Genomic DNA, 27597 nt, shown 5'->3' with positions numbered 1-27597 from the left:
AGAATAGTCCTAGTCCTATTACAGAATCTAGCTTTTGTAGTAAGCCGACTAAGTCGATCTGGAATAGCTTAAAGTCCATGCCACCTTGTCTCGCGTCCTTCAACAGATCATCGGCCATCCCAGGGCCCATCTAAGTAGTACCCTCATGGGGAACCCCTAGGACCTTGGTCCATCAGCGAGGTGTTCCCCAACCCATGACCAAGGGAAATGGTGTCTTTCCCTGACTTCCACGAGCGCGGGTTTGGGATCCCGGCTTCCGATTTCCTCCTGGGTTCCTTTTGGAGCATGGTGTCCAGATGCATCACCTTCCACACTAATGGCATGCTATAGCTAGTGGGGTTCATGGTCATCTGTGAGGCCTTCCTTGGGATAGAACCTAATAAAGACCCGTTCTAGTGGCTCTTCGAAGTCAAGAGCCAGTAGGTGTTGGGGTCTACCGGCAGAGCATTGGCCCTGTGGGCATGATGAACATTCAGATGCACTCTAGGGTGTCTTATTCCTACCCATACTTGCCATTGAGGAGTTTGAACTCCGGCTGGCATAGGAATTGGGTCTACATCCATGATGATGCCTCTGCCACCTTGCTCCCCTTCTCAGTCGCTCCCCGGTGAGGTCAGCCTCCTAGGGTTGGGTGTGCCATTAGCGGTGCCAAGCAGAGGTGATGGAGATCCTAGAGATTCTCAAGGGCTAGGTGTCAGCAGGTCTGGACGGCGTCGCGGTCCTTCAGGTCATGGTTGAGTGATGTGTTCTCCTGCTGAAGTGATGGGCTCATCTGCTGTGTGATTACGTCGGAGCTGAAGACCTAACTCATGAAGCCACAAAGGAGCTTGAAGACGATGTGATTGTAGAGCAGATGGCTGGGCTGGTTGGCACAGGGGTCATGGTCTCGACCGAGTGTGCCATCGTGGTGTGTTCGGTGAGCCGTCGCCCTAACCTGGTGAGTCGCCCTTCCTTGCATTTTCTCCTTGTTCGTAGCTTGCCAGGTGATTGCTGAGGTGGCTTGCTTCTGACAACCTATTCCGTTGTTCCACTCTTGTTTCCCACATCCCCTGCCCGGAGGGAGCTGACGACGCCATTCCATAGGAGGGGGTGATTGCTAGTGATCAAAGACGGCCTTAGGTTGGGGAATCATTAGAGAGGTTAGAGCATCGAAGGCACGTGGCTCTATTGCTAGGCAAAGGTGGTGCTGATGGAGGCGAGGGTTCAGAGAGTGACATGGACGAGGAGTCCAGGGTTCTCCGGTGTGTCCTTGCTGAGTCTTGGAGGTCTGGAGATGGGTCTGGGTTGAGCGGTGGCGGTTGTGTGGCATGCACCGTGAGTGAGGATGGGATTGTTTGGAAGTGTCTGGCTGCGTTGCCGTTAAGGAGGCCGAGCTCAAAGCGCTCTTGTGCCACTAGTAGTGGTAACTGGAGCCTTTCATCCTCGCTTTCGTTCGGCTCATCTTTGGTTGATTTGTAGTCATCCAATCGTGGTGCCAGAGTTGGCAGGCGATCAGACGCCGATGCCACCATCGCGGTAGGTGGTGCCTTGTCGGCCTTTGGTCTTGCAACGCCGAGTGTCATGACTCCGGTTGCGATTCCACTCCTAGGGAGGGGCGGGACAAGTCTCTTGGTTCGCTCCAAAACGTAAGTTACTCGCCTGCCTTTTCTTTTGACAGCAGGGCCTATGTTGTCTTTTTTCTTATGCCTTCAAGGAAATTTTGTTGTAGGGAGGTTCTTCCCGGGTTCTCAGTTGCCAAGCCATCGAGCTTTGTGAACCTACCTATTCGCTTAGGCCCTTCATCGGGCCGCGGTGAGGCCAAAGCCACAGTGGCTCGGCACCTTCCCCTTGCAACCTTGTGTCTACCAGTCGATGATGAGGGTTGCTCCAACGTAGGAGCGGCGGCTAGCTTGGTCGAGGGGAAGGCGTCGGGTGTTGGTGAGATTGGAGTGATTGCCGTCTCGAAGGAGGAGGAAGGGTCACCACCTACATTCGATCCCTCATTCATGGGGACGATAGTCACCCAAGCCGGTGGGTCTATCCTGACTCCTTGAGATGAGGAGGTCGGTCTTGGCGGGGATCCTTTCATTTGGCCACACCTCGTGGGTTCTCATGAGGCTCTATTTATGGTGAACGTCGTGGCGAAGCAGGCCACGTGGGGCAGTGCCTTGCAGAGCTATGTGGGGGTCCTTGCGACTCTATCAGAGCTGGCTAATGTGGCCACCACGGTCTTTGGGTTGGGTGTGAAAGCCCAACAGTTGATGGTCGAGGAAGTTGTACCCCGCGAACAGGTGTAGCCTTATAGCTTTGGTTTGTCTGTTGGGCTCGCCGTGCGAGGTGATCGTTTGACTAAACAGCGCGGTTATTTCTTTCTTCTTTTGTAGGAGTTGACGAGGGCTTGAGTGGAGAAGTCCTAATTTTTGTGTCTAGCTTTCTAGGTGTAGTCAAAGGGCATTGTAGATCGTGATCGCCTGATTAAAGCAGAGGCAGAAGTGTAGCACCTGCAAGAGGAATTAGAGGCTTCCGAGAAGAGCAGGTGGGGCTTCACGAGAGCCTAGTCAATGCCATTAGAGGGATTGACTCAGCCTAGGAGCGGCTTACAGAATAGAAGGCACGAGATCGATCTTAGATCGGTTTGTTGATGGCCCGGTGGCCGACCTTAAGGCGGCAATGGCCGTTCAGGAGGTGGAATGCACTGCGGTGGACATTGCCTGAGACGAGGCCATGCAGGGTCATCAGCGCCTTGAAGCTGAATGTCAAGGCCTTCGCTCCACTGGCGCTTGTAGGTTCCCCTTTGCCCACGTTGGGTCTTGGCTCAATGGTCGTGCTTGATAGCAGTTTGTCCGCTTGCTTCAGGTTTGTGCGTGAAGGCGCTTTTGTATCTAGAGGCGAGGACGGTCGCAAAGCAGGTGGCTTGGGAGGATATCACAGAGCTGATGGCGTTGACTTGTTCTGAACAAGCCCTGTGCAACGTCATGCTCGACATCGGTCGAGGGAGTGCCTAGTCGGTCTCCCATCTCGACAAGGCACACCACCAGGTGGACCCTCTTATGTGCGCTAGGATTCATAGCGGCATGCTTGTGGCCTTGACATCGATCGGTTCTCACTACAATGGCGTGGATTATGATGCCATGGGACAAGGATATTCGTTGAAGAAGTCCGATGATGAGCTCCTTGCCATTGGCAATTCTGCTACTTATGGCATAGAAGTCCTTGCGAGCAAAGTGTCGGCCACCACGGTTTGCCTCTAGTTTCAAGCTTTCGACGTATAGGGGTCTCTATGTATAACTGGCCAGAGTTTTGTATATGTGCCCTTTTTGTAACAAACTTGCTTGGGTTTCGTGTGAATGATGTGTGATTGGCGCATTCTCTTTGCCATTTGGCTGCCCCTTCGTTTTCCTTTTCGCTCAAAATGGAATGTGCTTCTTTCCTTTGGTCACATGCTCATAGGCGCATATTCTAGCCTAGGGGCTGGCCCACGGGGCTAGGAAGATGTGTGGTTTGTTAGAGCAACGTGGCCTCGAGGGTAGGTCACAGATCTGGCTTGATGCGAGAAGAAGGTGAGTGGGTGGCTCATGATCTCTTTCCTTTCATTCCCTTTGCCTTGAATGAGCGGGTTCCCTGTTCCTCTTCAGGCTCGTGCAAATCGAGAAACTAAGGCTCAGGTCATCGGCTCATCGCGGCAAGGGGTGCCGTTAGAAAAGATTATTGGTCGCTGGGATGATGACAAATAGTGTTGCGCCTTGGGCCATGTGTGTGTGCCCATGTGTGTAGCCCTCGTAAGTGAGTCATGTTCGGCTACGAGCACAAGTTGGATTGAGTCATTCGAGAGTTGAGCGCTAGTAGGATACAATGCATGGGCTTTATGCTGCCTGGTTTGCTCTATGGGTTGGCCCTAAGTTTTCACAGCTGTTGGTGAGCCTATATATGTATGTGGACATGCTTGGGTAGTGAGACTAAGGTTAGAGTGGGTGTGACTGACCGATGTACCAGAAGTCATCGATGATCTGGTTGCCGTAGCTCGGGGCGTGTCGAGCCCCCGAGCGTTTGCTTTATGGCAGAGCGATCGTAGTCCCCGGGCTACAAGCTGATGAGGTCGCTTCTCCACCACTCTAAGGGGTCACAGCTAGCAAGGATTGACCCCTCGGGTAGCCTTGGTCCGTTCCTTGCCGGCTCAATATCCCCGGTGGGCCTGCAAGCCCCCGAGGATGGCCTCTCGCGTCTGGCTTGTTATAGCTTTAGGCTGGGAGGGCTTGTACATACTGGTGCCTGAGTCCTCTTGGTGTAATGATGTCATTGTCATTGGGTGTCCGGCTCTATGTGCGGTTGCCACTCCCAACATGGTGATGTCATGACCTGTTGCTGCAGGGGCTGGCTTTGAACGTAGCACGGTCCAGTCCGCTCGTCGTAATGTTCGGCGCGCTCAGGGAGCCTGCTTCCTTAGATGCACGTGCCTCCATGCAACAGGTGGCAGCCCATGGAGTCGTGTTGTACTTCTTTCCTTCTATGTAGGGTTGGATCCTGGTCCCCGGCTTGACCTTGTGTGGCACGATGCTGGTTAGCTGCTTGACCACTAAAGGCGACGCCACATGGTGGTGGGTAGTTTTGTTGTTAGTGTGCGCCATGGTTCATTGCGTTTCACTGGTGGTGACACTGCCTAGGGCGTGATTCTGTTGTAGGGTCTAGTTCTACTATGCGGCAAGTTTAGACAGGGTATGAGCGGATGACGAGCATTGCCCTATCGGTTTGGGTGACCTCGTGGTTCCCTAAAAGGATGTGGCCATCACAGGCCATTCCATGGATGAGATCACCATGAGCCATGGTCGTCTGGCTTCTCGGGTGGAAGTCTCGGCTGTGGCTAGAAGTGAGAGAGGGCACTAGGCCCCTTACGCGGGTGCACTCCAAGATGTAGCCCCCGAGGGCAGTTCCGAGAGTGTGTCCGCCATTGACCGTGGGATCTAGACCTACGGGACAGAGGTCCAGCTCGCAACAGAGGGCGGATGTGGGCATCGGGCCTTTGGTGCAGTTAACCGCGTGGTTCCCCAAAAGTATGTGGCCGGTTAAGGCCATTCCCTAGGTGAGTTCGTTGCGAGCCGTGGACCTCTAGTTTCCCGAATGGGAGGCCTAGCTACGACCGGTGGTGAGCAAGGGCACTGGCACCTCTAGGTAGGTGAACTCTAGGATGCTGCCATCGGAGGCAGTTCCGAGAGGGTGTCTGTTGTGGGCTACGTGTCCCGGATTTCCATGGCAGGGGTTTGGGACATAGTCGTAGGTGAACATGGGTGCTGGCCCTTTGATGCTGATGAACTCATAGATGATGGTAGGATCCCATAGACATGAGGATTTATACTGGTTCAGGTCGGAGCCCTACATCCAGTCTCAGAGATGATTAAGTGCGTGTTCCTCTCTTCAATGGTCTAAAGTTCTTACAATGAGGGTGCAAGAATGGTGAAAGAGGTGAAAGGATCTATGCTAGGCGAAGGGCTACCTGAAGAGAAGCTCTAGGAGCCCTACTACAATGGTAAATGAATGGAATGGTAGAAGATGTGAATCATCTTGCCCTAGAGGTCCTTATATAGAGTTCGGGGCTAGAGCTCATACAAAGAGAAGGTTGTCCCAATCGAAGGGTCATGAGCCTGAGGAAGGTCCTAGCTAACTTGGCTTGCAAGCTACGCCGTCTTCTGGCGCACGTCCGGTCATGACTATCGTCATGGTCTTCAGGCCATGTTGCGGCAAGATGTGACATGGCGCTACCATGCCAGCCCTGGCAGCACTGTAGCCTCGATGGCGGTTGGTCAGCTATCCTATTCAATATGGTGTCTGTCGTGGCCTTCATCATCATCTCTTGGTTCTCAGGGGCGTCGTACCCAAACTAGGTAGCTGCCCTAGGTCACCGTCCGCTTGGTCGCTTCGTGGGGCCGAGGGCCACGATCCCTATCTGCAGGGTCTGGGCACTCTTTCGGTCTGGATGGCCCTTTCGTCGAGTCTCTTGTCGTGGATCCCATCCCATAGTGGGTGGGATCATACAAGCGTCTAGTCAGCCCGTATTTGGACGATGGGTATTGTACCCATTGCCATCGTGGTACGGTGTTGTCTCGTCGGTGTGGCATGGCACAAGGATGGTGTCTGACCGGACCAAGGTAACTGTTGTCCCCTCGGTCGTTGCGGGGTCAATGCAGCATGCTTGCTCTTGTCAGAGCAGGCATGCCTAGCTATGCTCGACCTCCCCCCATCCCTCCTAGGGGTCATGACGGGGAGAGGTCGTGCTCTTGCGAGCGCTGTGTGCTAAGGTGGGGGAAAATGTTAGGGATGACCTTGGCCTTGGCACCTGGCGCGCTTTGCTCGGCTTTCACTAGGCCTCGGCCGTTTGGGCCTTCGTTAGCCATTGTGTTGCGGGCCACGTGGCCTGTTAACTAGTCGATGCCTTGAGACACTCCCGGGTTACAACCCCAACACCACTCCACTTGGGCAAACAAGGTAATATGGACCTTTTCTAGCCCCCTTATTCCCTCTTACCTCGTGGCATTTAGTTCAACCCAAAACAAGAACTAGGTGTCAACAACCTAACGAGGACATCACTCATTTAGATGCACATGACACCCAAGTGGCTATACAAGGGACAATTAATAGAGTGCAGGCACGACAATTAGATCTCTAGGTGAGCTCATTTCTATGTGATTCTTTTCGTGAATTTGAGAATAAACACTTGTAATTCGTAATGCACGGCTGTGAGGTTGCCTGGTGGACTTCTCACGGAGTTCAAAATTCTATTTTTTTTTTGCTTCATTTGCAAATTTTGTAAAACCATTTATAGAGGTGGCTAGAATTCAGACCGCCCCTAGGATCGATCTCTAGGGGCGTTCCAGGGGCGGTTAGAGAGACACCTCTAGATATCGACACACAGATAGAGATAGGTGAAGTAGACACCTCTTCAAATAGATTTTGACCACCTTTACAAAGGTTTCTTGTAGTAGTGTAAGTGTCGTTAGATTTGTCATGAAATATATTTTTATAATATACCTATTATGTGTTATGGCTTCTAGTTCACAACTAAATATTAGACAGTTACCTATTAATTGGGTGTTGTTTGCATACCCTAGCTAGCTAAAAGGTGGATGGGTTAATGGTTTCGTCTATAATGATTCTTATTTTCTATTTGTTATTGGTATGGCATATTGGTATAAGTAGGTGGGAGGGCAAAAGTGAACTTTTGCAATCAGTTTGTTGCCGGTTGGGATAGCTAATGAGATAGGGATGATTTGTGCATACAGGGACCGGGATGATACAGTCGAACAAGTTTGAGGATTGCTAGTAGCCTTTACCATAAAAATATTGTATAGTTCTATGTATGAACTTGGACAACAAATTTGGGATAGCTAATTCTTTTTTGGGACGAAGGGAATACTCCCTCCATCCCACAAAGAGCTTATTTTCATTTCAAAGAAGTCAAATATTTTAAATTTTGACCAAATATATATAAGAAAATATCAATATTTATAGTGCATATAATTGATATTATTAGATAAATCATTGAATATATTTTCATAATAAACTTGTGGAGATACAAATGTTGCTAATATTTTCTATAAATATAGTCAAATTTAATAAAGTTTGATGGACACAAACCTATACAGAGTGTTTTTGGGATGGAGGGAGTAGGGGTCATGGACGAAACTAAACTGCTTGGACCAGGCAACACTCCAAAATGTCTGATTTTGGACGCCTGGGACTAGGATTATCTCCGTGGCCCGCGTATGCCAGGACGCATAGCAAACACGCCTTAGGTATTTATCGATGCAGAGACACTCCGTATGACACGTTACATCTAGGCTGTGTTTATTTTCCCCCTCCTAAACCTTAGCCTCTATCACATCGGATGTTTGAACACATATATGGAGTATTAAATATAGACTAATTACGAAACTAAATGCATAGATTGAGACTAATTTGTGAGACGAATTTTTAAGCCTAATTAGTCCATGATTTGATAATATGGTGCTATAGTAAACACGTGCTAATGACAGGTTAATTAAGCTTAATAAATTTATCTCGCAGATTACTAAGAACTTGTATAATTTATTTTATTATTACTATCAAACACTCAACGTGACACGTCCATACGACATCAATGTGATACTTTAAATTTTAGCTACCGGATTTAAACACGGCTGGTACCGTCGCAAGACCCAACTAGATATTGAAGGATCAGAACCTAGCATCGATTGATTCGCTCAAGCCTGGTAAGAGATCATTGCATGCCTACTCTGCTCTGCTCTGCATCCTGCAGTCCCAATCAAACAAATGTAATGGCACACAGACACACTAGCGTAGCGGGCGTGCAGCGTGCTCGTACAAATTCACAGGCACGCCCAAACGAACACACCCCAGGTGACCAAGAGGAGAGGGAGAGCTCACGACAGGACTGGGAAAGCAACGCCTGGTTTAGTTCACCCCCAAATTCCAAAAAGTTGCTACAGTACCTGTCACATCGAATGTTTGCGGCCCATGTATGGAGCATTAAATGTAGACGAAAAGAAAAACTAATTGCACAGTTTGGTGGAAAATTGCGAGACGAACGTTTTAAGCCTAATTAGTCAATGTTTGGATACTATTTGCCAAATAAAAACGAAGGTGCTACAGTAACCCCAAATTCCAAATTTCGCGAACTAAACCAGGGCCAACTGGAGCACTGGTACCTATACCTGCATGCATACACACTTTCCTGCACAAACACACACGACCGAAAAACTGATGGTCAAGCTACTCTTCTCTAAACTAAGTGCGTGTTTAGTTCGCGAATTTTGAGAATTTGACTACCGTAGTATTTTCGTTTTTATTTGACAATTAGTGTTCAATCGTGGACTAATTAGGCTTAAAACGTTCGTCTCGCAATTTCCAACTAAACTGTGCAATTAGTTTTTTTTCGTCTACATTTAATGCCCCATGCAAGTATCGCAAGATTCGATGTAATGGCTACTGTAGCACTTTTTGGGAATTTGGTTGGAAACTAAACAAGCACTAAACTGCTGTCACATGACATACATCAAAGACAGCTTGTTGTAAGTAAGCTCTAATCACGCAACGACACGCCCCAAACGTAGTAACCACGAACGAGCTATCTTTTACGAGTTCCCTGTATATGCTGCCATGCTGATCAACTGACACCGACCGACGACGTACGTACGAATACATGCTGCAGATCAGGCTGAAAACAGGTGCTGGCTACAGACTTTCCTGACCTCCCCTTTCCTTCCCTTCTTGATCCGGATGGAGCCCATCCGGTCCATGCTGGCCACGAACGCCTGGAAGAAGCGGGTCTTGTTGGCGGCGAGGTCCTGCACGAGCGGCCTGGTCCGCGCGTCCAGGAACAGCGCCTGGTCGGAGCCCAGCAGGCCCAGCCTGGCCTGCAGGTTGCCGTAGTAGGCGTGGTCGAACTGGAACGGCGTGCTCACGTCGAAGGGCACCACGACGCGGGCGCTGCCGCCCGACGACGGGCACGACATCCGGAGCGCCTTCACGAGGCGGGCGTCCATCAGCGGGTCCGGCCGCCGCGTGCCGCGGAAGTCGTAGATGCGGCCCAGCACGTAGACGCAGTGCGCGAACCCGACGGTGTGCGCGCCGGACAGCGCCACCAGGTCCGCCGCGCCCAGGCCCTTGCCCGCGAACACGCGGAGGAGCTCGTCCACCGTGGAGTTGGCCCGCGGGAGGCTGCCGCGGACCTTCCCGGCCAGGGACACCTTGCTGTCCTTCCGTCCCTTCTTCACCGCGTAATACGGCCCACCTGCCTGCGCAAACAAAAAGGTTGGGTCATACTGTATGCGATGGGCTATTATTGTTGGGTTGGGCCCAATCCTCTACTAGGGCCCTCAGAGAGTTTCTCAACCAAATGCTTATATAGGCTGAAAATAAAAATAAAAAAAACTGAATAAAGTTGTTCCATCCATGGACAAGGTTTTGGGACGCATGGCCCTATCATTTAGGACATCAAGAGGAGGAAGGATGGATTCACAAGAGTGGAGTTCGTCCATGAAGGAAGAAGCTCCAATTTTTTATGCGCATTATCTAGTTAGGAGCTATGTTAATATTTTGGTAGGAAGATATGTTTGGCTTGTTTCACCTCCTGACGGAGTATGTACTTCTTATGCTAATATATAATGAAGGCCGACTATTTTTCTAAAAAAATAAAGCTTTAAAATTCCAAAAACCTTTAAAATATTGAACAAAAATTATGAGCCGTGGACTTAGCTGTATGATTGGGCCGTTTCTACCTAGGCAGCGTGGTTGGTTATATAAAAAAAAAGGCAGCGTGGTCCGGAAAGATGCACGAGGTGATCCAAAGATGGGCGACCGTGGTACTACGCAACAAAGCGAGGGACAGGTTGGACGCTTGACTTCTGCGGGAAAGGGAAGAACACGACACTTGACTCGCTCAGAGGCTGTGATGGACGATGCACTTACGACCACCTGTCAAGTGTCACCTGACGCACTTATAAAACACGCCCCATGTGGCCCTAAATTACTCTCATTGCAGCACCAAATCAGCTGGTCTAGAGTCTTGACACGAGGCAAACTTTGGTGCTTTGTGGCCATAAGATCCAAGCACGGAGTGCGAATCCCCGAGCTTAGCTTATAGCTCAACTGGTGTTAGCCGTTGAGGCTGTCACGCTGTCTCCCTAGCTACATTAGGAAATCGTACAGACAATATAAATCAGAAACAGTTCAGACTAGCTAGTCCGATCCATCAATCGAGTCGGTTAAAAATTGCCGTGGTTCGTCCTACGTGACGTGAATTAAAAGCCACTGATTGGGCGATAATGGTGCTAATCTCAGAAGCAAACGTTTAAACAAAACAATTAAAACCTACTGCTACTCGTGTCTGCACGGGCCACGGGCGGCCACACTGCTTGCAGGCCTTGCAGCCCTACTGACCCACCATAATTAGCAGAAACAGTTCACTCGGAGCACTTGTACTACTACTTCCACTACTACGATGATCAATAGAGCAATTGATCGCAAAACCTGAAATGATAACGCGGTTTGTTTCTCTTTATTTACGGTCACGTAATCATCATCACCGCCCTAGCCTGGCCTGCTTAAGCTAAGCTAAGCTAACTAACCTAACACCGCCCTGTTCCAAACGACGTTCACATGCCGGCCATGGGCACGACGTGCGGTTGCGCCTTTTTTCCCCCCGCATGCAGTGCAAAAGCAATCCAAATTAAAGCAGGTAAAACCTTTTCTTTTATATAAAAAAGGTAAAACCTTTTCTTCCCCGTCCCCGGGCTTTGCCTCTCTTTGGTCCTGACTTGCCAGTGTAGGGTACCGTACCCCTACCAACTTTTTTAACTGTCAGTTGGGTTTTGGTTGCAAACGCGATGCTGCACTAGAGTCACATCGCTTTTGATCTCTCGCTGAAACCCAAGGCTCTGCTCGTGCTTTCGGCCGCATAGTGCTGTGCTCAATGCAAAGCACAGTTTCGTTTCGACCCCGCTCCTGTTGCTCTGGTCGCACCACTAAACTCGACCCCCCGTGTTCTTCGTGTGTGAATCAAGCCAGAGAGAACGAAGACTGGGAAGATGAACGAGCTAGTTAGCTTGTGTTGCGGTAGGTACGTACCAGCTGGACGTAGTCTCGGGCGGCGAGGGCGAGGACGTCGGCGCAGGAGACGATGCCGGGGCACTTGCTCTCCGCGGCGGCCTTGGCAAGCTCCACCGTGTCGAACGCCTCCTGCGGCAGGTTCCTGTTCTCCTCCATGTCGCGCTCCACCCTGGGTGCCGCGCCTGCCGCGTCGGACGCCGTCGGCGCGATCAAAATGGACGCGTCACAGCCCTGCGTGCATGCGTTTGTGTGCATTCGCATCAAAATCGGCAGGACACCAACGAACATAATAATGCAATAATTTACAACCAATTGTTCAGTTCTTGCTTGTAACTAAACTCGGGGTGGTACTGTATGAGCGCATCGATCGGTTGTTACGTACTTCGACGAAGCAGTCGTGGTGGAAGAGGCGGAGCACGGCGGGTCCGGCGGCGGGGAAGTCCCTGTACCGGGCGGCGGTGACGTTGGCGACGATCTGGTCGACCGCGGGGCACGTCTTGGCGTAGAAGTCCAGCGCTAGCCCGTGCCGCTCCGGCGCCCGCCTGCTGCCGAGGACCGTGGCCGCCGCCGCCGCCGCCACGGGCAACGGCTGGGCCTCCCTGCCACGCGACGTGCCGACGAGGGACGACGCGACGAGCAGCAGCAGCACGCGGCGGTGGACGAGGAAGCGGATGCCTCTAGAGGAATCCATTGTTTCCGATGTGCAATGCAATGCAGAGCAAGCGCTGGGCTGGAACTGGAAGCACCAAGCACCAAGGCGATCGACAAGCTTGCCTTATCCCGCAGCCGGTAGCGCGAGAGCGGGACAAGCGAGGGAAAGGAGGGCCTTGTTTGTAGGTGTGCGGACAAACAGTGGAAGGCGAGCGCATGTGGGTGCGGCGGTGGCGAGCTTGGCGGCTTCCGGGCGATACTGCCCTCCCGTGAAGCGGAGAGAAACTGGCCGGCCGAGGGCGGGCCGCCCGGATACAGTACCACGCATTCATCAGCATCGACGGTAGTAGGCTGTGGGTTTAGTTCGCGAAATGAAAACGTTTGACGTCACATAGGATGTTTTGAAAGGGGTTTTCGAATACTAATAAAAAAAACTAATTACATAGTTCACCCAGAAACTACGAGACGAATCTATTAAGCCTAATTAATCCATCATTAGCGCGTTAGTTACTGTAGCACTTATGGCTAATCATGGACTAATTAGTCTTAAAAACATTCGTCTCGATTTCCAGCCAAACTATACAATTAATTTTTTTCATCTATATTTAATACTTGCCGCAAGATTCGGTTCCTAAACCAGGCCTTAGGGCGTGTTTAGTTCCGAAAATTTTTGGCTTTTGGCTACTGTAGCATTTTCGTTTGTATTTGGCAAAAATTGTCTAATTATGGACTATTTAGGCTTAAAAGATTCGTCTCACGATTTCTCGACTAACTGTGTAATTAGTTTTTTTTTTCGTCTACATTTAGTACTCCATGCATGTGCCGCAAGATTCGACGTGACGGTTACTATGCAAAAATTTTTGGTTTTTGGGTGAAACTAAACGGGGCCTTAGTACAGTGTAGACAGTAGTAGTTCAGTCTGCAGGTGTACGTGCGCAGTAGTCTCTGTCTCGGCCAAATTTTTACTGCAGTGTCGGAGGTGATGTATACGTAGGAGTACGTGCTAGTCCATCTGCCTACGCTGGCGGATGCAGGCATTTGAATCTGAATATAACTAAAATAATAGACACAGGGTGTACGTTATGTACATTATCGAATCTGTGTAAGCTACTGTATCGGAGTACCAGTAATAATCCCATATATATTTTTTTGAGGGGAACATAATCCCATAATTTTCTTTTACGAAACTAGACCCATGATTCCCTGAGAACTGGAAATTGGAAATTGGCGCGCGTGGTTATGCATCTGGAGATGGGCATGCTTCATCTGTCGTAAAAAGAAGACAATTTCATAATAGTGTCAGTTAAACTATCTTCATAAGTTTGATTAATATATTAAATAAATATCATTCGAAAGACGTTTCACGAAACTTTTAAATGGACCTCTCAGCTCAGCTTTTATTGAAAGTTTACAGTCAAAGTTAATATGAGGAAACCAGTTTGATAGGAGGCATGAGTTCAGTGAGCACACTGCTCATGATCACAGACACCTCTACAAAATGAAATACCTCAAGCCATCAAAGCTGAGACCCCAAAAATCTAGAACAACTACCAGCTAGCTAATTAAGCCCAGAACAAATGAAGACACCAACTCCAAACGACAGGCTCATACACCCCCTTTCTTCTTAGGGCTTCTCCAATGCGAAAAAGAAAAACAACCCAGCGTCCGAGGTGGAAGCCAGATGAATCCACCCAGCGACTAGCTAGAGCAACCGAATCATGGGGAAGAGAGAGAAAAGTCGACTCACAATTCAAGGTCGACTGTTCCCAAATAAAGAATGATTTTGGCCGGTCGGTTGCATGCTAGTTGTGCGGCGGCGGCGGCGGAGCAAATCGAGCGGTGGTGGAGCGAGTCAGGCGGCAACGGCAGCAGTGGAGTGAGTCGAGCAGCGTCTTTTCAAACACCATCTCGTTCTTCATTTTCCAAATCATCCACATCAAACCTACACAGCATAAAATGGTTACTAATCGTGTTTCGTGTGTTTACCTAATAAAAGTAAAGACGAGTAGAAACTACCATAATTTGTGGGCAATGACGCAGCACCAAAAACAACGAAACAAAAGAAGGACCAATCAAAAGTCACTGTAGCATAGCCATTGTAGCGTCATCAGTGCGGCTAGAACCAGTCGAAGCTAGCACCGTGGCCCCGTTCACTTCGCTGAAAAAACAAACCGAAACGCTGTTCCGGCTGATTTGTTGTGAGAGAAAAATACTATTCTAGCTGAAAAAACAAGCTGAAAAGTACAAATTATAAGACAAACGAACAGGGCCTATAGCATGGATGAACACAAGTTAAAATGGTATTTTTGCATTATTATTGTAGCTCGGACATTGTAGTTTTATTGAAACCAATCATAACCGGTACTGCAACAATGTACTCTAGCGTCGTTAGTGTAGCGTTGTTGGAACTAACAGCACTGCAACACCACTATTCTAGCACGATTGGAACCGCCAAACCAGGTAGAATGGGTTCTATAGTAAGAGCATCTCCAAGCCCTAAACCTTCTCCTAATCCTTGGTTTTTAGAAAGAAATGAAAAAATCCCTCTCCAACAGCCCCTAAAATCACCTCATAATCTTTTAGCGCTTCCAAAAACTGAGCCCTCGCTGCGCAAAGTTACGCGCAGTCGGACTCGCGCGGATCCTGCCGCGGGCCAGGTTTCTCGGGCCGTACCCGGCGCAGGGCCGAGAGGCGGCTTTGCCTGGAGGACGGCGGCGGGCGTGTCTCGTCGATCCGGGAGGTCGACACGGAGACCGAGCCATCGCGGCCGAGCTGCTCGGATTCCGACAGGGGAAGCGACGCCTGCATCCTGGCTATCGAAGAAAGCAGCGGCGTCCTTGACGAATCAAGCAACACGAAGGCGAAGGCAAAGAAGAAGTCCCGGAAGAAGCAGCTCGCGGCCAGCACCAAGAAGCTGCACAGAGGACGGAGGAGTAAGGAGGCGGGTTCGTCAGGTTCCTCTTTCCGCAGCGAGGGGACCGAGCGGACGATGCTACGGCGCACGGCGGCGGCGGCGGCAATGCCAAGGCGACGGCGGATTCCTCGGGCTACTCGCCGCCGCGTTCCATCGCAGATCAGTGAGCTGGTCGACGACCGCCTTCTGCTTGATGCCGAATTGCCGACGGGAATGGCGAGGACGTTTTCGACTGCCTGCCGTTGGCGGCACCGCCGACGTCGACAACAGCGGCAAGCCAGACGAGGAACACAGCCCTGCGACCCGGATGCCCGCGCCCTGCTCCGCCCGACAGCCACCCGTCCGCCCTGCTTCTGTGTACAGAGGAAGAAGACGATGATAATTACCGAATTTGATTTTTTTAGATACCATTTATTAGAAACTTTTGGAGATGATCTTCTTTTTTCCTCCCTAAATCTTTTTAGGAGTTGCCAAACTATAAGTTTTTAGGAGAAAAAAGTAGGAAACTCTTGGAGATGCTCTAAGAACTGGCTTGTAACGTCACTACTAACATCTATTGCTTCTCATGCAATGATACTTTTTCGGACATTTATCTTGATGCAAAGAAGAAGCAACCCTAATCAGTTAACAATTATGACTATCTAGAACTATTAACAAGACTGGAGAAGAACAAACAGAAAAGAAAATTGGAGATTAGAGCTAGGGACTCCTACTTGCTCACTGTCACGACATGAATTTCGATTGCGTGAGGGAGAGGAACTGAAGTTTCAAGTGTGAACTTTTTGAAGGTGAAGCCAACGCCATCGTGTCATGTGCCCGCCACAGCGTCACCGATCGCCTTTAGCCCTCGGCAGTCGATCGATGGCTTGGCACTCTCTTGATCACACGCGCGATCGCAAGAGATGGGATCATGGGGAGTCAGGGAGACGACGGAACATGGGCTCTTCGCCCGGGACTTGGAGACGGACGAATGGTTCCGTTTCCTTGATCATTGCTTCACTTCGCCTTCCTTGCTTCCTCTTTGGGGTGTACCTGGGACTTAAGCTACAGGAGTGTTGGGGGTTGTATTCTAGGGTCTAGATTCCTTGGGTGGGCCCTAGGCAAAAGCACCCAGTGCACTGCTTTACTCCTTGCTATCCAATCTGAACATCTGGCACTCATGTACGATGTATGTTAATCATAGGTCAATTTTCTTGATGTGCAGAGAGATGTATCATGTTTTAGTAAACTAATCATAGCTGAATTGGCTATGTTTTTTTTGGGTGCTCGTGTCTTTGGCTAATTATTCTTCTTCTAGAGTGCCAGTCAATATTGAGACACATGTAATGACTTTGTCAATTTTTAAGATATGCATGTCTTCATGAGATTATGGTGTATGTTTGTATGTTCACACGGTGTGAATGTATAGCATGCGTACTGTAGGGTAGATGTTTTTGCCTTATTCGATTATGATGTTGGGCCACGTAAACTTTTTGGCCCGAGGACCTACAAAAAGCACAGCCTCTGGGCTCTACACATTAACTTAATTTTGGATGAAAATGTGTCACATTAACCTTGGGCCCATGTGTTATAGGCCCAACAGCCCAAGGCTTAAGCAACGGCGGCTCGACCCCTGGGCCGGTCTCCAGTTGTGTAAACTAAGCTTTAATTCATCAATAAAAAAATAAGTGTTTATAAAAAAATAAATAATTAAGTGAAAGATGCGTATCGAATTTTCGTAGATCCCTGACATTGTGTTTGTGATCGGTGAAAAAAGTACGCAGTACGCTGCCGACTGCAAAGTTTTCTCACGGAAAGAGATGGAATGCCTGCGTGCCAAATGCCAACCTAAGGTAAGGTCACGGAAAGAGATGGATCAGCAGACGTAAAAAAAATGCTGTCAACTGTCCAAGTGCAGTGTACGCAGGTACAGAACTGGTAATTGTTTGCTGATCCGAGGACCTTTTTCTTTTCGGCACTGCTGGTATCCACCTGAACAAGTGCGTGATTACTCGGCTCGCTTGATCGGACGACAGCGAAGCTAATCCATTGGCATTCATCTTTGGTGCCCTATCAATAAGCTGGCTGAAAAAGGTTGAATCAAATCAAGAATTCAAGATACGTTTTAAAAATGTTTAATTGGATACGCAAGTGATCGACATGGCACCCACGCGCCGACTGTATAATAATTAATAATACGCAATGATGTCCCAAGCTTCAGTTTATGGCCTTTAATTATTGGGAGTTCCAGAACTGCTACTGTCCAGTTGCTGAACAAAAAAAAAAAGAACTTCTACTGTCCGGTATCCTTTCCGCAGTATGTAAAATGCATGATGTCACTGACCACTAGCGTTTCACGGCATGGCTCGTGATTTGTCGGATGTAATGCAAAGCCGACACGATTCACAGCTGCACCAAGACAAGCTGTGCTACCTGCTTCTTCAATTTCATTCAAATGACGACTACTCGTGCCTATTTTTGGCCAAATTACCCGAGTCTACATGTGCTCTGATATCAATGTTATAACTATAGAATCATTTAGGAGTAGATCTAGCGGGTGAAACCTTTCTATTTGAGATATAACCTATAAATCCATCCTAGAACATGAACTAGAGAGAGGAGAGAGATGATGGGAGAGGGGATGTGTTACCGATCATCAGTGAGCTTGGCGGAGGAGCTGACCATGGCGTCGGTGAAGAAGGCGTTGTCAAATTGGGGTCGATGGAGAGGAGCGACGGCGTCCAGGCGGCGACGAGTCGAGGAGGACGGTGGCAGCGCTTAATGCCGCTGCTGCGCTCCCTTAGATCCGATTAGGGTTGTCGGTGGGGTACTGTGGCAATCGATGAACCTCGTACTGCAAGCCGTCGATCCCCACCTTTTTATATAGTGCAGTGCGATGGAGCTCACCAACCATATAGGGATGGGTGCCTCCGATCAAGGCGTAGGATTGAGGCCCAAATTAACCGTTGGAACAATTTTGGTGGAGAGATCAACCTTCTCAAATGGATGTCCATTGCTCGAAGATATTTTTAAAAAAATTATTCGATACAGTACAAAATTTGAATTCTGGATGTCCGATCAAGTTGAATGAATGAACTACTAAACGACAACGTTGAGCTGAGCATCGCGATAAGATGCCGATGCGCAGAAACGCCCTGTTTGTTTAAGGTTGTTTCACTGATAAGTTATATTATCGGCTGATTTTGGTGGGAGAGAAAAAAACTTTCGCTGAAAAAGTACACTCGCTCAAACCAACAGCGCTAGTCAGTTGGCGGCGGGCAACACGTCCCGTCGCCGACTCCTCTCGTAAAATCTCCAGGCAACGCTACTCCTTCCGCCGCGGTTTTTCGCCTCGCGTCCGCTTCCAGCTGCCCTCCTCTCCCGGCGGCTCCTCCGCCCTCGGCGAACTCGCCACATCCCCATTGCCCCCGTCGCCCGTTCGCTCCCCGCCCGAATTTTTTACTCGAATCATTCATCGTCGGCCCGTCCCACCTCCCAAAGCAACCGAACCACGCCACCCGCGAGGTCCACGACCCCGTCCAAATCGCCGCGATAACAACCAGGCCGTCCCCCCTCCCTTCCTCCCAGTATATAGTAGGCGAGGGGGCGGGGCAATGGTTGTTCCGCTCCGCCTGATCCCGCGCTTGGCTGCCGCAGCCTGCAGGTTGACGCCCGCGGCCTCCTGCGCTCCCCGGCTGGTCCTGCGGCGCGCGCCGTTACTACCGGTCCTCGCGATGGCGTCGGCGTACAGCGCCTGTTCTGGCGCGGACAGGAGGCTGCTATTCAGGCAGCTGTTCGAGAAGGAGAGCTCCACGTACACCTACCTCCTCGCCGACGTCGCCGACCCCGACAAGCCCGCCGTGGTGAGTCCATCCAGCGCTTCATAGGTTGGGATTGGGATTGGCTCAGTGCTTCGGGCTATTTTGGCTCCTGGAACTGGACTGGCATTGGCTTGGGTGGTTAATTTTGGCGGGAATGGATTTGCTATGTAGCTTGATCGCATGGCCAATATTGGGTTTCATGTGCCTGCACACAGTAAACTGAACTGTTACTATTTGCGTCGAGTTCAAACCATAACCATTGTAGCATCGGAATGTAGATGCGGTGGGTGCAATTATTAGTAGTGAACAAATCTGCAACAGGATTAATTGATTTGCCTGTCATCTGCGCAACTGGTACTACTCCCTGTATGTTGCAATCAATGAGAACGATTGTAATTCGTCAATTCAGAATCTGCATTTATATAACTTATGGAAGTGACTTCAGTTTGTTCAATTGGATTGCATCGATTCAGTAATTTTGTATTAGTGGAGTTGAAACTGCTTATCCTACATCCATGGGCCATGGCTGATTTCAGTACTTAGTTTCAACGATTCATGTTTGCATCTGACCAGTATTAAGGGTTCCCATATTAGAAAGCCATGCTTTAAATGGTCCAGAATTTCAGGATTGTATTGACTGAAGCAAACTGAGGGATAATTTTTTCCCTTTCCCTTTTATTGAATATTACATTGGAATTTCCTGAGGTGCATGTGGGTTTGTCTAACAGTGTGAACCAAAATTTCAAGACTTGCCATAGGATACACCACATAAGTAATTAAACTATTAACTAAAGCAGAAGCAATTATTGACTAAGTTTTTAGCTACAATAATGTTATCCATACCTGATTGATGTATAAATATATACATTTGGTCAACGCCATGATTCCATCTGATCTTTCTTTTTTATTCTGTGCGATTAGCTGATTGACCCTGTCGACAGAACAGTTGACAGAGATCTTAATCTTATCAAGGAATTGGGCTTAAAGCTCGTGTATGCTATGAATACTCATGTACATGCTGATCACGTCACTGGAACAGGACTAATAAAAGTAAGCAATTTTGTGCTTCTAGGAATGTTTTGATGGATTTTGCTGTTCACAGTTACATGCTTTGTTTCCTTGGTAATATGGTTAGCTAATGGTATGAGCTTGCAGGCTAAGCTACCTGGAGTTAAGTCTGTTATTTCAAAAGCTAGTGGAGCAAAAGCTGATCATTTTGTTGATCATGGGGACAAAATACACTTTGGTAACCTTTTCCTTGAGGTACAACCACATTTGAACAAGCTACTTTACTCTGTTCTGCTTTATTCATTTAGTATACATAAATTCCAAGATTTAAAATCTCACATACATGGAGAATACTGTAACTAGTTCTCTTAAGCCCTTTGGTTTTCTTGAACTTAATGGGTGAGTGGTCCTGATTTTGTAAAGAATTTTGAAAATTGTTTGTCCTGTGTTTCATGAAATTTTTGAATATGAGTACATGGAAAGCAACTATTGAAGTGCCTAAACCGTGACTTGGGGCTCTTGGTGGGTTTCAACTCTAGCCTACCCCAACTTGCTTGGGACTGAAAGGCTATGTTGTTGTTGTTGTTGTTGTGTGTTTCATGAAATGTAGAAGTTGCAGTTGGTAACTTCTGTTGAAGATTTTTATGCTTCCGTTAAATACAAGAGTCTGGACTCTGGAGCATTTTTTTAATGAATGCCAGTTGGCTTTGAATTCTTAAATTGGCTTAGCTATACATGGTTGCTTACAGGACTGTTCATGCTAACATGTTTCTATAAAACTATTTTGTACGTTTTCCGTTCGTTTTTTTGTCTCCCGTAATCTTTTTGCTGCTTTCTAATACTTGTAAACCGACCTGTTGTTTATACACAATTCACATTTGAAGAGTGTAATTTTTGACAGTTGACTTTTACAAATATGGTTTTAAGTTAGTTCATAGAAAATTAAGTGATGTTAATCTAAATGATTTAGTAAGTTGTTATGTAATGTGTTGCATGTATGTTTATTGCTGTTCGTCTTTTGAATTCATCTGTCGTTCTTTGTAAATATGTTATGGCTCTCAACAGAAATCTCTGAACTGAAATTTTGTGCTTATAAATGTATTGCAATTCCTGTCACATCAATAGCTGCTAAAATATGAACAAAATCCATGCATATACTGACATACAAGATACAACCCTCAGCTGAGAACGTGCATTAAAATAGATCGATTTTAAGGAATTTCTTGTTGCATTGGTGGATATGTAATTTTATATGGAAATAAAATATTCCATTTCAGGTGCGAGCTACTCCAGGCCATACCTCTGGCTGTGTGACTTATGTTACAGGGGATGCTGATGGGCAACCCTCACCAAGGATGGCTTTCACTGGTGATGCCCTAATTATCCGGGCATGTGGAAGGACAGACTTCCAGGTAATATGGTTAGGTAGTTTCTTCACAAGCTAGCAAACAGGAAAATAGTAATTGTGGTCTTTCTAATCATATAAAGCTTAAGGAAGCACCATTACATACAAGCGTCTGAAGTTGCGAGGCAAAGTTCTGGATTCATGTTGGAGAAATTTTGGTTGCTCTGAATTCATGTTGGAGAAATTTTGGTTAACCGTAGATGTGTTTTTCTATTAATAGTTTGCATTTATTCTGTATTGTTGCAGGGAGGAAGTTCTGATCAGCTGTATCAGTCAGTGCATTCACAGGCAAGCATGCAAAATCTTGTCCTGTATCATTGTATGACAAAATATGAATTTAACTAACTGAAGCTTTGTATCTGATCAGATCTTCACAATGCCAAAGGATACACTGCTTTATCCTGCTCATGACTATAAAGGTTTCACGGTGAGTGCTTGGTATCTTGAAGTTCACCAGCCAGGCTAGCAGTCACTCGATCTATGTTCTTGCAGGTAAGTACTGTTGAAGAGGAGGTTGCCTATAATGCTCGACTCACGAAAGATAAGGTAATCGGTAGTTTCTATTTAGGCTGAAATTCTTAAATAGCTCAAAAGAAAAGAAATTCTTAAATTTCACCTACCAATGTTTTGTTTTTTTTCTAATTATATATATATATATATATTTTTTTTTTGTCCAGGAAACTTTCAAGATGATCATGAATAGTAAGTTCTCTCAAGTGGATGCCACATTTCTGCAGACATGCCCACTTTGCTTGTCAAATTAATCCTCTTGTTTTGGGCTGAAAGAAAGAAGTCTGATCATTTGGTCTCATCTTGAGCAGACTTGAACTTGTCATATCCGAAGATGATGGATGTAGCTGTACCTGCCAATTTGGTCTGCGGTATCCAGGATCCACCACCGAAGATCTGAGCTGTTCCAGTGGAAGCCTGCAGCTGCACTTCTGGTTCTTTATGAACTCCGGATCGACACCAGAGCTGAGTTGTTCATTAAATAATTTGTTTGCTGCAACCTGTGATGTTGCATGAAAATAATCAGTCAATGGCCGGTGTAGCCTCTGGTTGTATGTGGCAAGGCACTATTGTTTGGTGAGATCAAAAGGAACAATGCTATTGTGAATGAAGTTTCGACTGCCTCTCGTCTTGTGCTGCACAATGTTCTCATAATAAGCTAAGGATAATATAATAAAGTAGCCCTTCTGAAAACACTTTGCGAACCGCAACCATGCTATTTGGATATTCTTTTAAAAAAAGCTGAAAGGATATTCTTTTCTTTTCTAAAGGTGAAATCAAAATCAAGCCGTCTGTTCTGCTGGATGACAACCATCAAAGAAGAAAACATATACCGTGTCCATGTGGAAGCTCTCTTGTTCTCTGCACAGCAGCCATAGGTTGTGAAAAAATAGCGTGTTGGGGAGCTCATTATTTCTTGTTTGCAGCTATATACTATGATGATAGCAACGTTCCAGCCTGTTAACTTCGATGCTAAAATACGAGACATGTTTGGCAAATTGCGAATTGTTTGGTTTAAATTGACCTGAGCGGGGTTGTCAAACCTCCAAGCTCCTTTTGCGCACACAAAAAAAAACAGCTATTAGCAATGAGAATCTTGCATGTTCCTAGCAATTTCCGAAGCCTGACAACAGGCTGCTGGTACGGTTGAGAGCTGCGACACAAGAAACAATCAAATCCTGGCATCTGAATCACGTCAAACAAGGACCTAATGGCTCTTTGAATTGAAGAAGAAAAAAAATTGTGCTTATTACCTGCTCCTCATGTAGCACGTTTCAGGCTTTCAGCTGTCAAAACTAAAATGAGATCTGACTTTACAAACTGGCACACAGAGAGGTTAAGCACCAACACCGCCATCCAGGCTGGAAGCACACGTTAATCGTCTTCATCAAGCAACAACAACGCGCAAATCCTCCAAGTTTTCTCGTGCCGCCCTCGTCTCTTCCCTCCTCTCCTGCCGTCCTTCGTTGGGCAAATTCCCAAACCTAACTAACCTTTACCACCGCGGGAGCTACCATGGGTGGCCAGATGCCGGACGCCGACGAGAAGGCCCGCTCGGCGGACACCTCCTCGTCCTCTTACGGGTACCCGCCGTCGGCGCCGCCGCAGCACCAGCACCCGCACCAGTACGGTACCTTCGGCCCCCCGTCGTCCGGGGCCTCTGGGGAGTTTCCGCAGCCGGCGGTCGGGTTCCCCCAGCCGGCGCCGCCGCCCGGGATGCAGCACTACCCGCATCCGCCGCCGGCGTCGTATGCGGTCTACCCGCCCCCGCAGCAACCCTACTCGGCCGCCGCGCCGTAGTACGCCCAGGGCTACCAGGTCGCTCAAGGTACGCAAGGTCCTAGTCGCGCCTTACGATGTGAATTCTGTGCTGCATCCCGGTTGATCCCTTTCATAGGAGGATTGATCAACGGTAAACGCAGTCGGCCGCGCCCACAGCTGTTGTACGGCATGCCGCCTCGGTCGGTGGAGGGCCGTATCCCTGCACGCCCAGCGCCTTGAGCGCCGCGGACGGGTCTCCGCCTCCCATGTCGATGGGTGGCGGGAGATCCTTCACCAGGAGACGCGACCAGCGGCCGCCTCGGCTGAGGCACGAGGGCCAGTAAGCGGCCAGCCGGCGAGTCGTCGACCACCGAGGCGCATCCCGGCAGATTTTCTCGGCAAATGCCTCACCTCCGCGCATCGGGTGGCAACCTGCAAGCTTCCCCAACGATGTTTGCGATGTAGGGGATTTCGACACATTGCGCGCGACTGCAAGCAGCCAAGGCGTTTGGGCTCTCGAAGCTCGGGTGATGCAAGAGCCATGAGTCGCCAGCCGCAGCACCCCGCCTGCTTCGCTGGGCCAGCGGACCATGGTGGCTCGCAAGACTCAGGTAGGGTCAAGTCGGCCAACGCCGTTCCCGCCACCGGTGGTCGCTGGCGCCGAAGGCGGAGGCGGCGCCGAAGACGGTGGCGTCACGGGCGGTCGACAGGGGCAGCACAGACAGCTCCGGCCTTCACCTCGGTTGCTGCTGAAGCTCAGCCTGGGCACGTCAAGTTGTCCAGCGAGGCGGGCAGTGTCCAGCCTGACCCGTTGACGCTGATGTTGTACCCGGACGCCACGCATGGTCGCGACATCACGGAGGACTCGATGCGGGAGGAATTCGTAGCCTCGCTCGTCAGCAGTCGGATCGTCGCGTGGCCTTCTCTTGAGCGCCAGTTGTCACCTCCGGTGGCCCCCAACTACAAGATGAGGCCGCGGCAGTGACGGCCTCCCAGCTGGAGGATGAGGACCCAGTGGCTGTGGGCTCCTGTGCATTGTGGGCTCCTGTGCATTGCGGACATCACCTCCGCGCCCCATTCACTGGGCCATGGACTCACCGAGCCTCACGGTGGACGCTGACCCTCCCAGTTCACCGCCGGTGGATACCCACCCGACCGAGGGAAATGATGACTTCGCCAAACACCGCCTCGATAGTTTCATCAACGAAGTGACGCGTAGGAGGGACTCTCCACTAATTCGTGAGCCTCCAAAGCAGCCTCCTGCTAAGCCAGTGATGCCATGACGGAGCAGGCGGTTGGCGGCTCAGCCTCTCTCTCTCAAGTATCTGCTTCCAAACGAGGTGAGGTGCTGATCATGCAGCGTTCGATCAACGAACCAAGTATTGGAGCCAAGACACTTATGGCCATTCTCACTGCGACTAACCCAACTACATATGCTATTGTAATATTTATGTTTATCGAGCACTAAAAATCACCTAATTTACAGGAAGGAGGCTGAAGCAACGCTTGCTTCACCACCACCTAGGGTCTATTTCCTTTTTTAGTATTTTTATTTATTATTTATTATTTTTAGTTTTAAGTATGTTAAGTATGCAAGTATACATAAAATATGTTGTTATACTTATTTCATATACTACTATAGTGATGTTATAACAATATATTTAAAAATATGGACTCTTAAAAATAATTTACGTAAGATTTTTTTTAATTACAAAGTACAATCTAGACACCCACAACACGAACGCACACTCACCTCTATGAACACACTACGCAAACCCTACCCCTTAAGCACTTTCGAAGGACTGAGTCTAAAGTACCTTAAAATAAGTATATAAACATACTTAAACTGATAAATTAGTATGTACACATATGTAATGTGGTTTATTGAAGATGAGAGTGACTACTCCTGGCAGTAGGAAAAATACACCCATGGTTAGCATTTTGTTAATTTATTTAGTTTATATTTTTTGAGAAACATTTATTTTATATATTGTATTGATTATTAGGGGTTGTGAAAAGCTTACGGCCTTGTCGAAAGAAGGGAAGCCCAATCACAATTTGACCAACAAATGGGCCAGGACGGCGAGAACTTGGGCCCATTAGGGCTTACTTCCATAATCGGCACCTATAAACGCTCCTCTCACGCCCACGGCCGCCGCCTTCACCCGCCGCCGCGTCCTCTCGTCATCTTCGTCCCCTTAGGCTAGGTTAGGCAAGGGTTTCTACGAGCTCGCGGAAATGGTGGCCTTCAGAGTGAGTCTTCTCTCGCTCCGTCCCTCCGACTGCGGTGATTAGAATTTGATCCATGGGTTTGATTTGCCTCCTGTTCTCGCACCTCTGCAGTTCCATCAGTACCAGGTGGTGGGGCGCGCGCTGCCGACGCCTGGCGACGAGCACCCCAAGATCTACCGCATGAAGCTCTGGGCCATCAACGAGGTCCGCGCCAAGAGCAAGTTCTGGTGAGCTGCCATCTATATCTGCGCTTCCTTCAGGTTTCCTGGTTGAAGGATTTCGTTCATTTTCGATGCGGGTCGTCGATTAATGTACGGCTGTTGTGTGCGCTCAGGTACTTCCTGAGGAAGTTGAAGAAGGTTAAGAAGAGCAACGGCCAGGTCCTTGCCATCAACGAGGTACTTCTGCTTCTCCGATAGGGCACTTTTGTTTAGCACGTTGTGAACCTTGCCATCCTTTAGCCGCCTGTTTAGTGCCTTGCGATTGCCACTGTGTGCCGGCTGCCCAACCTTATTTGTGTCAGTATCCATTTTTGATGATAGTATCAGCGATTTATATACATAAATGAGTGTGAGCTTGTTGAAGACAGAGTGTTTTGTTATATACTCTTTGGGATTGGCAAACAAGTGTCATACTCGGTAGTTCTTTCACCAAATGTTTGGTGTGGTTGTGTTATATCCACATCAGCTAGTTGTGTATTGTTTGCTAATTTTATTTCTGATCATTGCCTTTATACAAAGAACAGTTTGTCTATTTGCATCAATCAGTTTTAAATTTTGTTGGGATATCTGAAAATGAGTTTGTTTTCCTTAACTACTTCCAGTTTTGCACTTTTGCTGTCTTCTTAGGTTGCTTATATCTGACCTTTGTGACTCTCCTGCACTTAGTGTCATGGTTGTGGTAGCTGTATATTAAGCTGAATCTGTATCCAGTTGGGTAGTGGGATTGTCTTAGATGAATGATGCTGGTCCCTTGTCCTTGGAGCTGAATCTTAATATTTGAAAGAACCCTTTGTGTTGTGTCATTCGCAAAACTCCTGTATGCTATGTCAGATCTTCGAGCGTAACCCAACGACGATCAAGAACTATGGCATCTGGCTGCGCTACCAGAGCAGAACCGGCTACCACAACATGTACAAGGAGTACCGTGACACAACCCTGAATGGTGCTGTGGAGCAGATGTACAATGAGATGGCTTCTCGCCACCGTGTGAGGTCCCGCTGCATCCAGATCATCAAGACCGCGACAGTGCACTTCAAGCTGTGCAAGAGGGACAACACCAAGCAGTTCCACAACAGTGAGATCAAGTTCCCACTCGTGTACCGCAAGGTCAGGCCACCGACCAGGAAGCTGAAGACCACATTCAAGGCTTGGAGGCCAAACCTGTTCATGTGATTTAGCTGTGGTCAGTGTATGTGATCGTAAGAGCCGTAAGTGTTCTGTTTAAAGTTTTGACTTGATAAGACCTCAGCGGTTTGATGATTCAACTCGTTTTGAAACGTGCTTGGTGAACCATTTGTGCGTCAACGTGTTGCGAGTTGTTTGCACTCGGCACACTTAAGTGTTAATGTTGATCTATTTGGAGGGTGATTTATTTCCAAACCTCAGTCATCGCTTCTCCGTTACTGAATGAACGAATGGTAAGTCTCATGGAAGAAGTTCCAAATTTCGAAAGGCTCATGGGGCCCCAAATTTCGTACTGTAAGTCGTAACCGTGTAAGGTGAGCACTGGCTGGATTT

At 48.4% G+C, this 27597-nt stretch overlaps 4 protein-coding genes and 1 long non-coding RNA gene across 5 annotated transcripts; 3 read left to right on the top strand and 2 right to left on the bottom strand.

Annotated features, from left to right (window-relative positions):
- Positions 1–8989: 8989 nt before the first annotated feature.
- LOC136452661 (peroxidase 19-like) lies at positions 8990–12475 on the bottom strand. The gene is made up of 3 exons (XM_066453254.1): positions 11960–12475; positions 11596–11808; positions 8990–9764 (listed from the first exon to the last, which is right to left on the bottom strand). The coding sequence occupies exons 1-3, from the start codon at positions 12266–12268 to the stop codon at positions 9180–9182; spliced, it is 1107 nt and encodes a 368-aa protein (XP_066309351.1). The 5' UTR covers positions 12269–12475; the 3' UTR covers positions 8990–9179.
- A 5881-nt stretch (positions 12476–18356) lies between these two features.
- LOC136450263 (persulfide dioxygenase ETHE1 homolog, mitochondrial-like) lies at positions 18357–22491 on the top strand. Its single transcript, XM_066450646.1, has 9 exons — positions 18357–18984; positions 19864–19992; positions 20098–20205; positions 21228–21362; positions 21602–21643; positions 21723–21782; positions 21848–21901; positions 22033–22057; positions 22177–22491. Exons 1-9 carry the CDS (start codon positions 18736–18738, stop codon positions 22263–22265), a joined length of 891 nt encoding a protein of 296 aa, XP_066306743.1. The 5' UTR covers positions 18357–18735; the 3' UTR covers positions 22266–22491.
- Positions 18995–22836, bottom strand: LOC136450267 (uncharacterized). The gene is made up of 4 exons (XR_010758288.1): positions 22699–22836; positions 22219–22365; positions 19786–19873; positions 18995–19147 (listed from the first exon to the last, which is right to left on the bottom strand). It is a non-coding gene; the product is annotated as an uncharacterized lncRNA (long non-coding RNA).
- A 544-nt stretch (positions 22837–23380) lies between these two features.
- Positions 23381–23665, top strand: LOC136450265 (uncharacterized). The gene has a single exon (XM_066450648.1). It carries the CDS (start codon positions 23381–23383, stop codon positions 23663–23665), a length of 285 nt encoding a protein of 94 aa, XP_066306745.1.
- Positions 23666–25739: 2074 nt separating this feature from the next.
- On the top strand, positions 25740–27468 carry LOC136450264 (large ribosomal subunit protein eL20-like). Its single transcript, XM_066450647.1, has 4 exons — positions 25740–25879; positions 25970–26085; positions 26193–26256; positions 26911–27468. The coding sequence occupies exons 1-4, from the start codon at positions 25865–25867 to the stop codon at positions 27250–27252; spliced, it is 537 nt and encodes a 178-aa protein (XP_066306744.1). The 5' UTR covers positions 25740–25864; the 3' UTR covers positions 27253–27468.
- The last annotated feature ends 129 nt before the right edge of the window (positions 27469–27597 follow it).

The sequence above is a fragment of the Miscanthus floridulus genome, chromosome 5 (genome assembly GCF_019320115.1).
Source record: "Miscanthus floridulus cultivar M001 chromosome 5, ASM1932011v1, whole genome shotgun sequence".
NCBI lineage: Eukaryota > Viridiplantae > Streptophyta > Magnoliopsida > Poales > Poaceae > Miscanthus > Miscanthus floridulus.
Note: the sequence above shows the minus strand (reverse complement) of the source record. Positions and strands in the feature narration are given on the sequence as shown.

Bases quoted from the DNA above. Each gene is read 5' to 3' on its own strand.
- LOC136452661 (XM_066453254.1), bottom strand. From the start codon at position 12,268: ATGGATTCCTCTAGAGGCATCCGCTTCCTCGTCCACCGCCGCGTGCTG. The intron at 11,809-11,959 runs GTACGTAACAAC...GCATGCACGCAG, and splicing joins ACCACGACTGCTTCGTCGAA to GGCTGTGACGCGTCCATTTT. The intron at 9,765-11,595 runs GTACGTACCTAC...TTGTTTGCGCAG, and splicing joins CCCGAGACTACGTCCAGCTG to GCAGGTGGGCCGTATTACGC.
- LOC136450263 (XM_066450646.1), top strand. From the start codon at position 18,736: ATGGTTGTTCCGCTCCGCCTGATCCCGCGCTTGGCTGCCGCAGCCTGC. The intron at 21,783-21,847 runs GTGAGTGCTTGG...ATGTTCTTGCAG, and splicing joins ATGACTATAAAGGTTTCACG to GTAAGTACTGTTGAAGAGGA. The intron at 21,902-22,032 runs GTAATCGGTAGT...TTTTTTGTCCAG, and splicing joins CTCGACTCACGAAAGATAAG to GAAACTTTCAAGATGATCAT.
- LOC136450265 (XM_066450648.1), top strand. From the start codon at position 23,381: ATGGGTGGCCAGATGCCGGACGCCGACGAGAAGGCCCGCTCGGCGGAC.
- LOC136450264 (XM_066450647.1), top strand. The intron at 26,086-26,192 runs GTGAGCTGCCAT...GTGTGCGCTCAG, and splicing joins CGCGCCAAGAGCAAGTTCTG to GTACTTCCTGAGGAAGTTGA. The intron at 26,257-26,910 runs GTACTTCTGCTT...ATGCTATGTCAG, and splicing joins AGGTCCTTGCCATCAACGAG to ATCTTCGAGCGTAACCCAAC.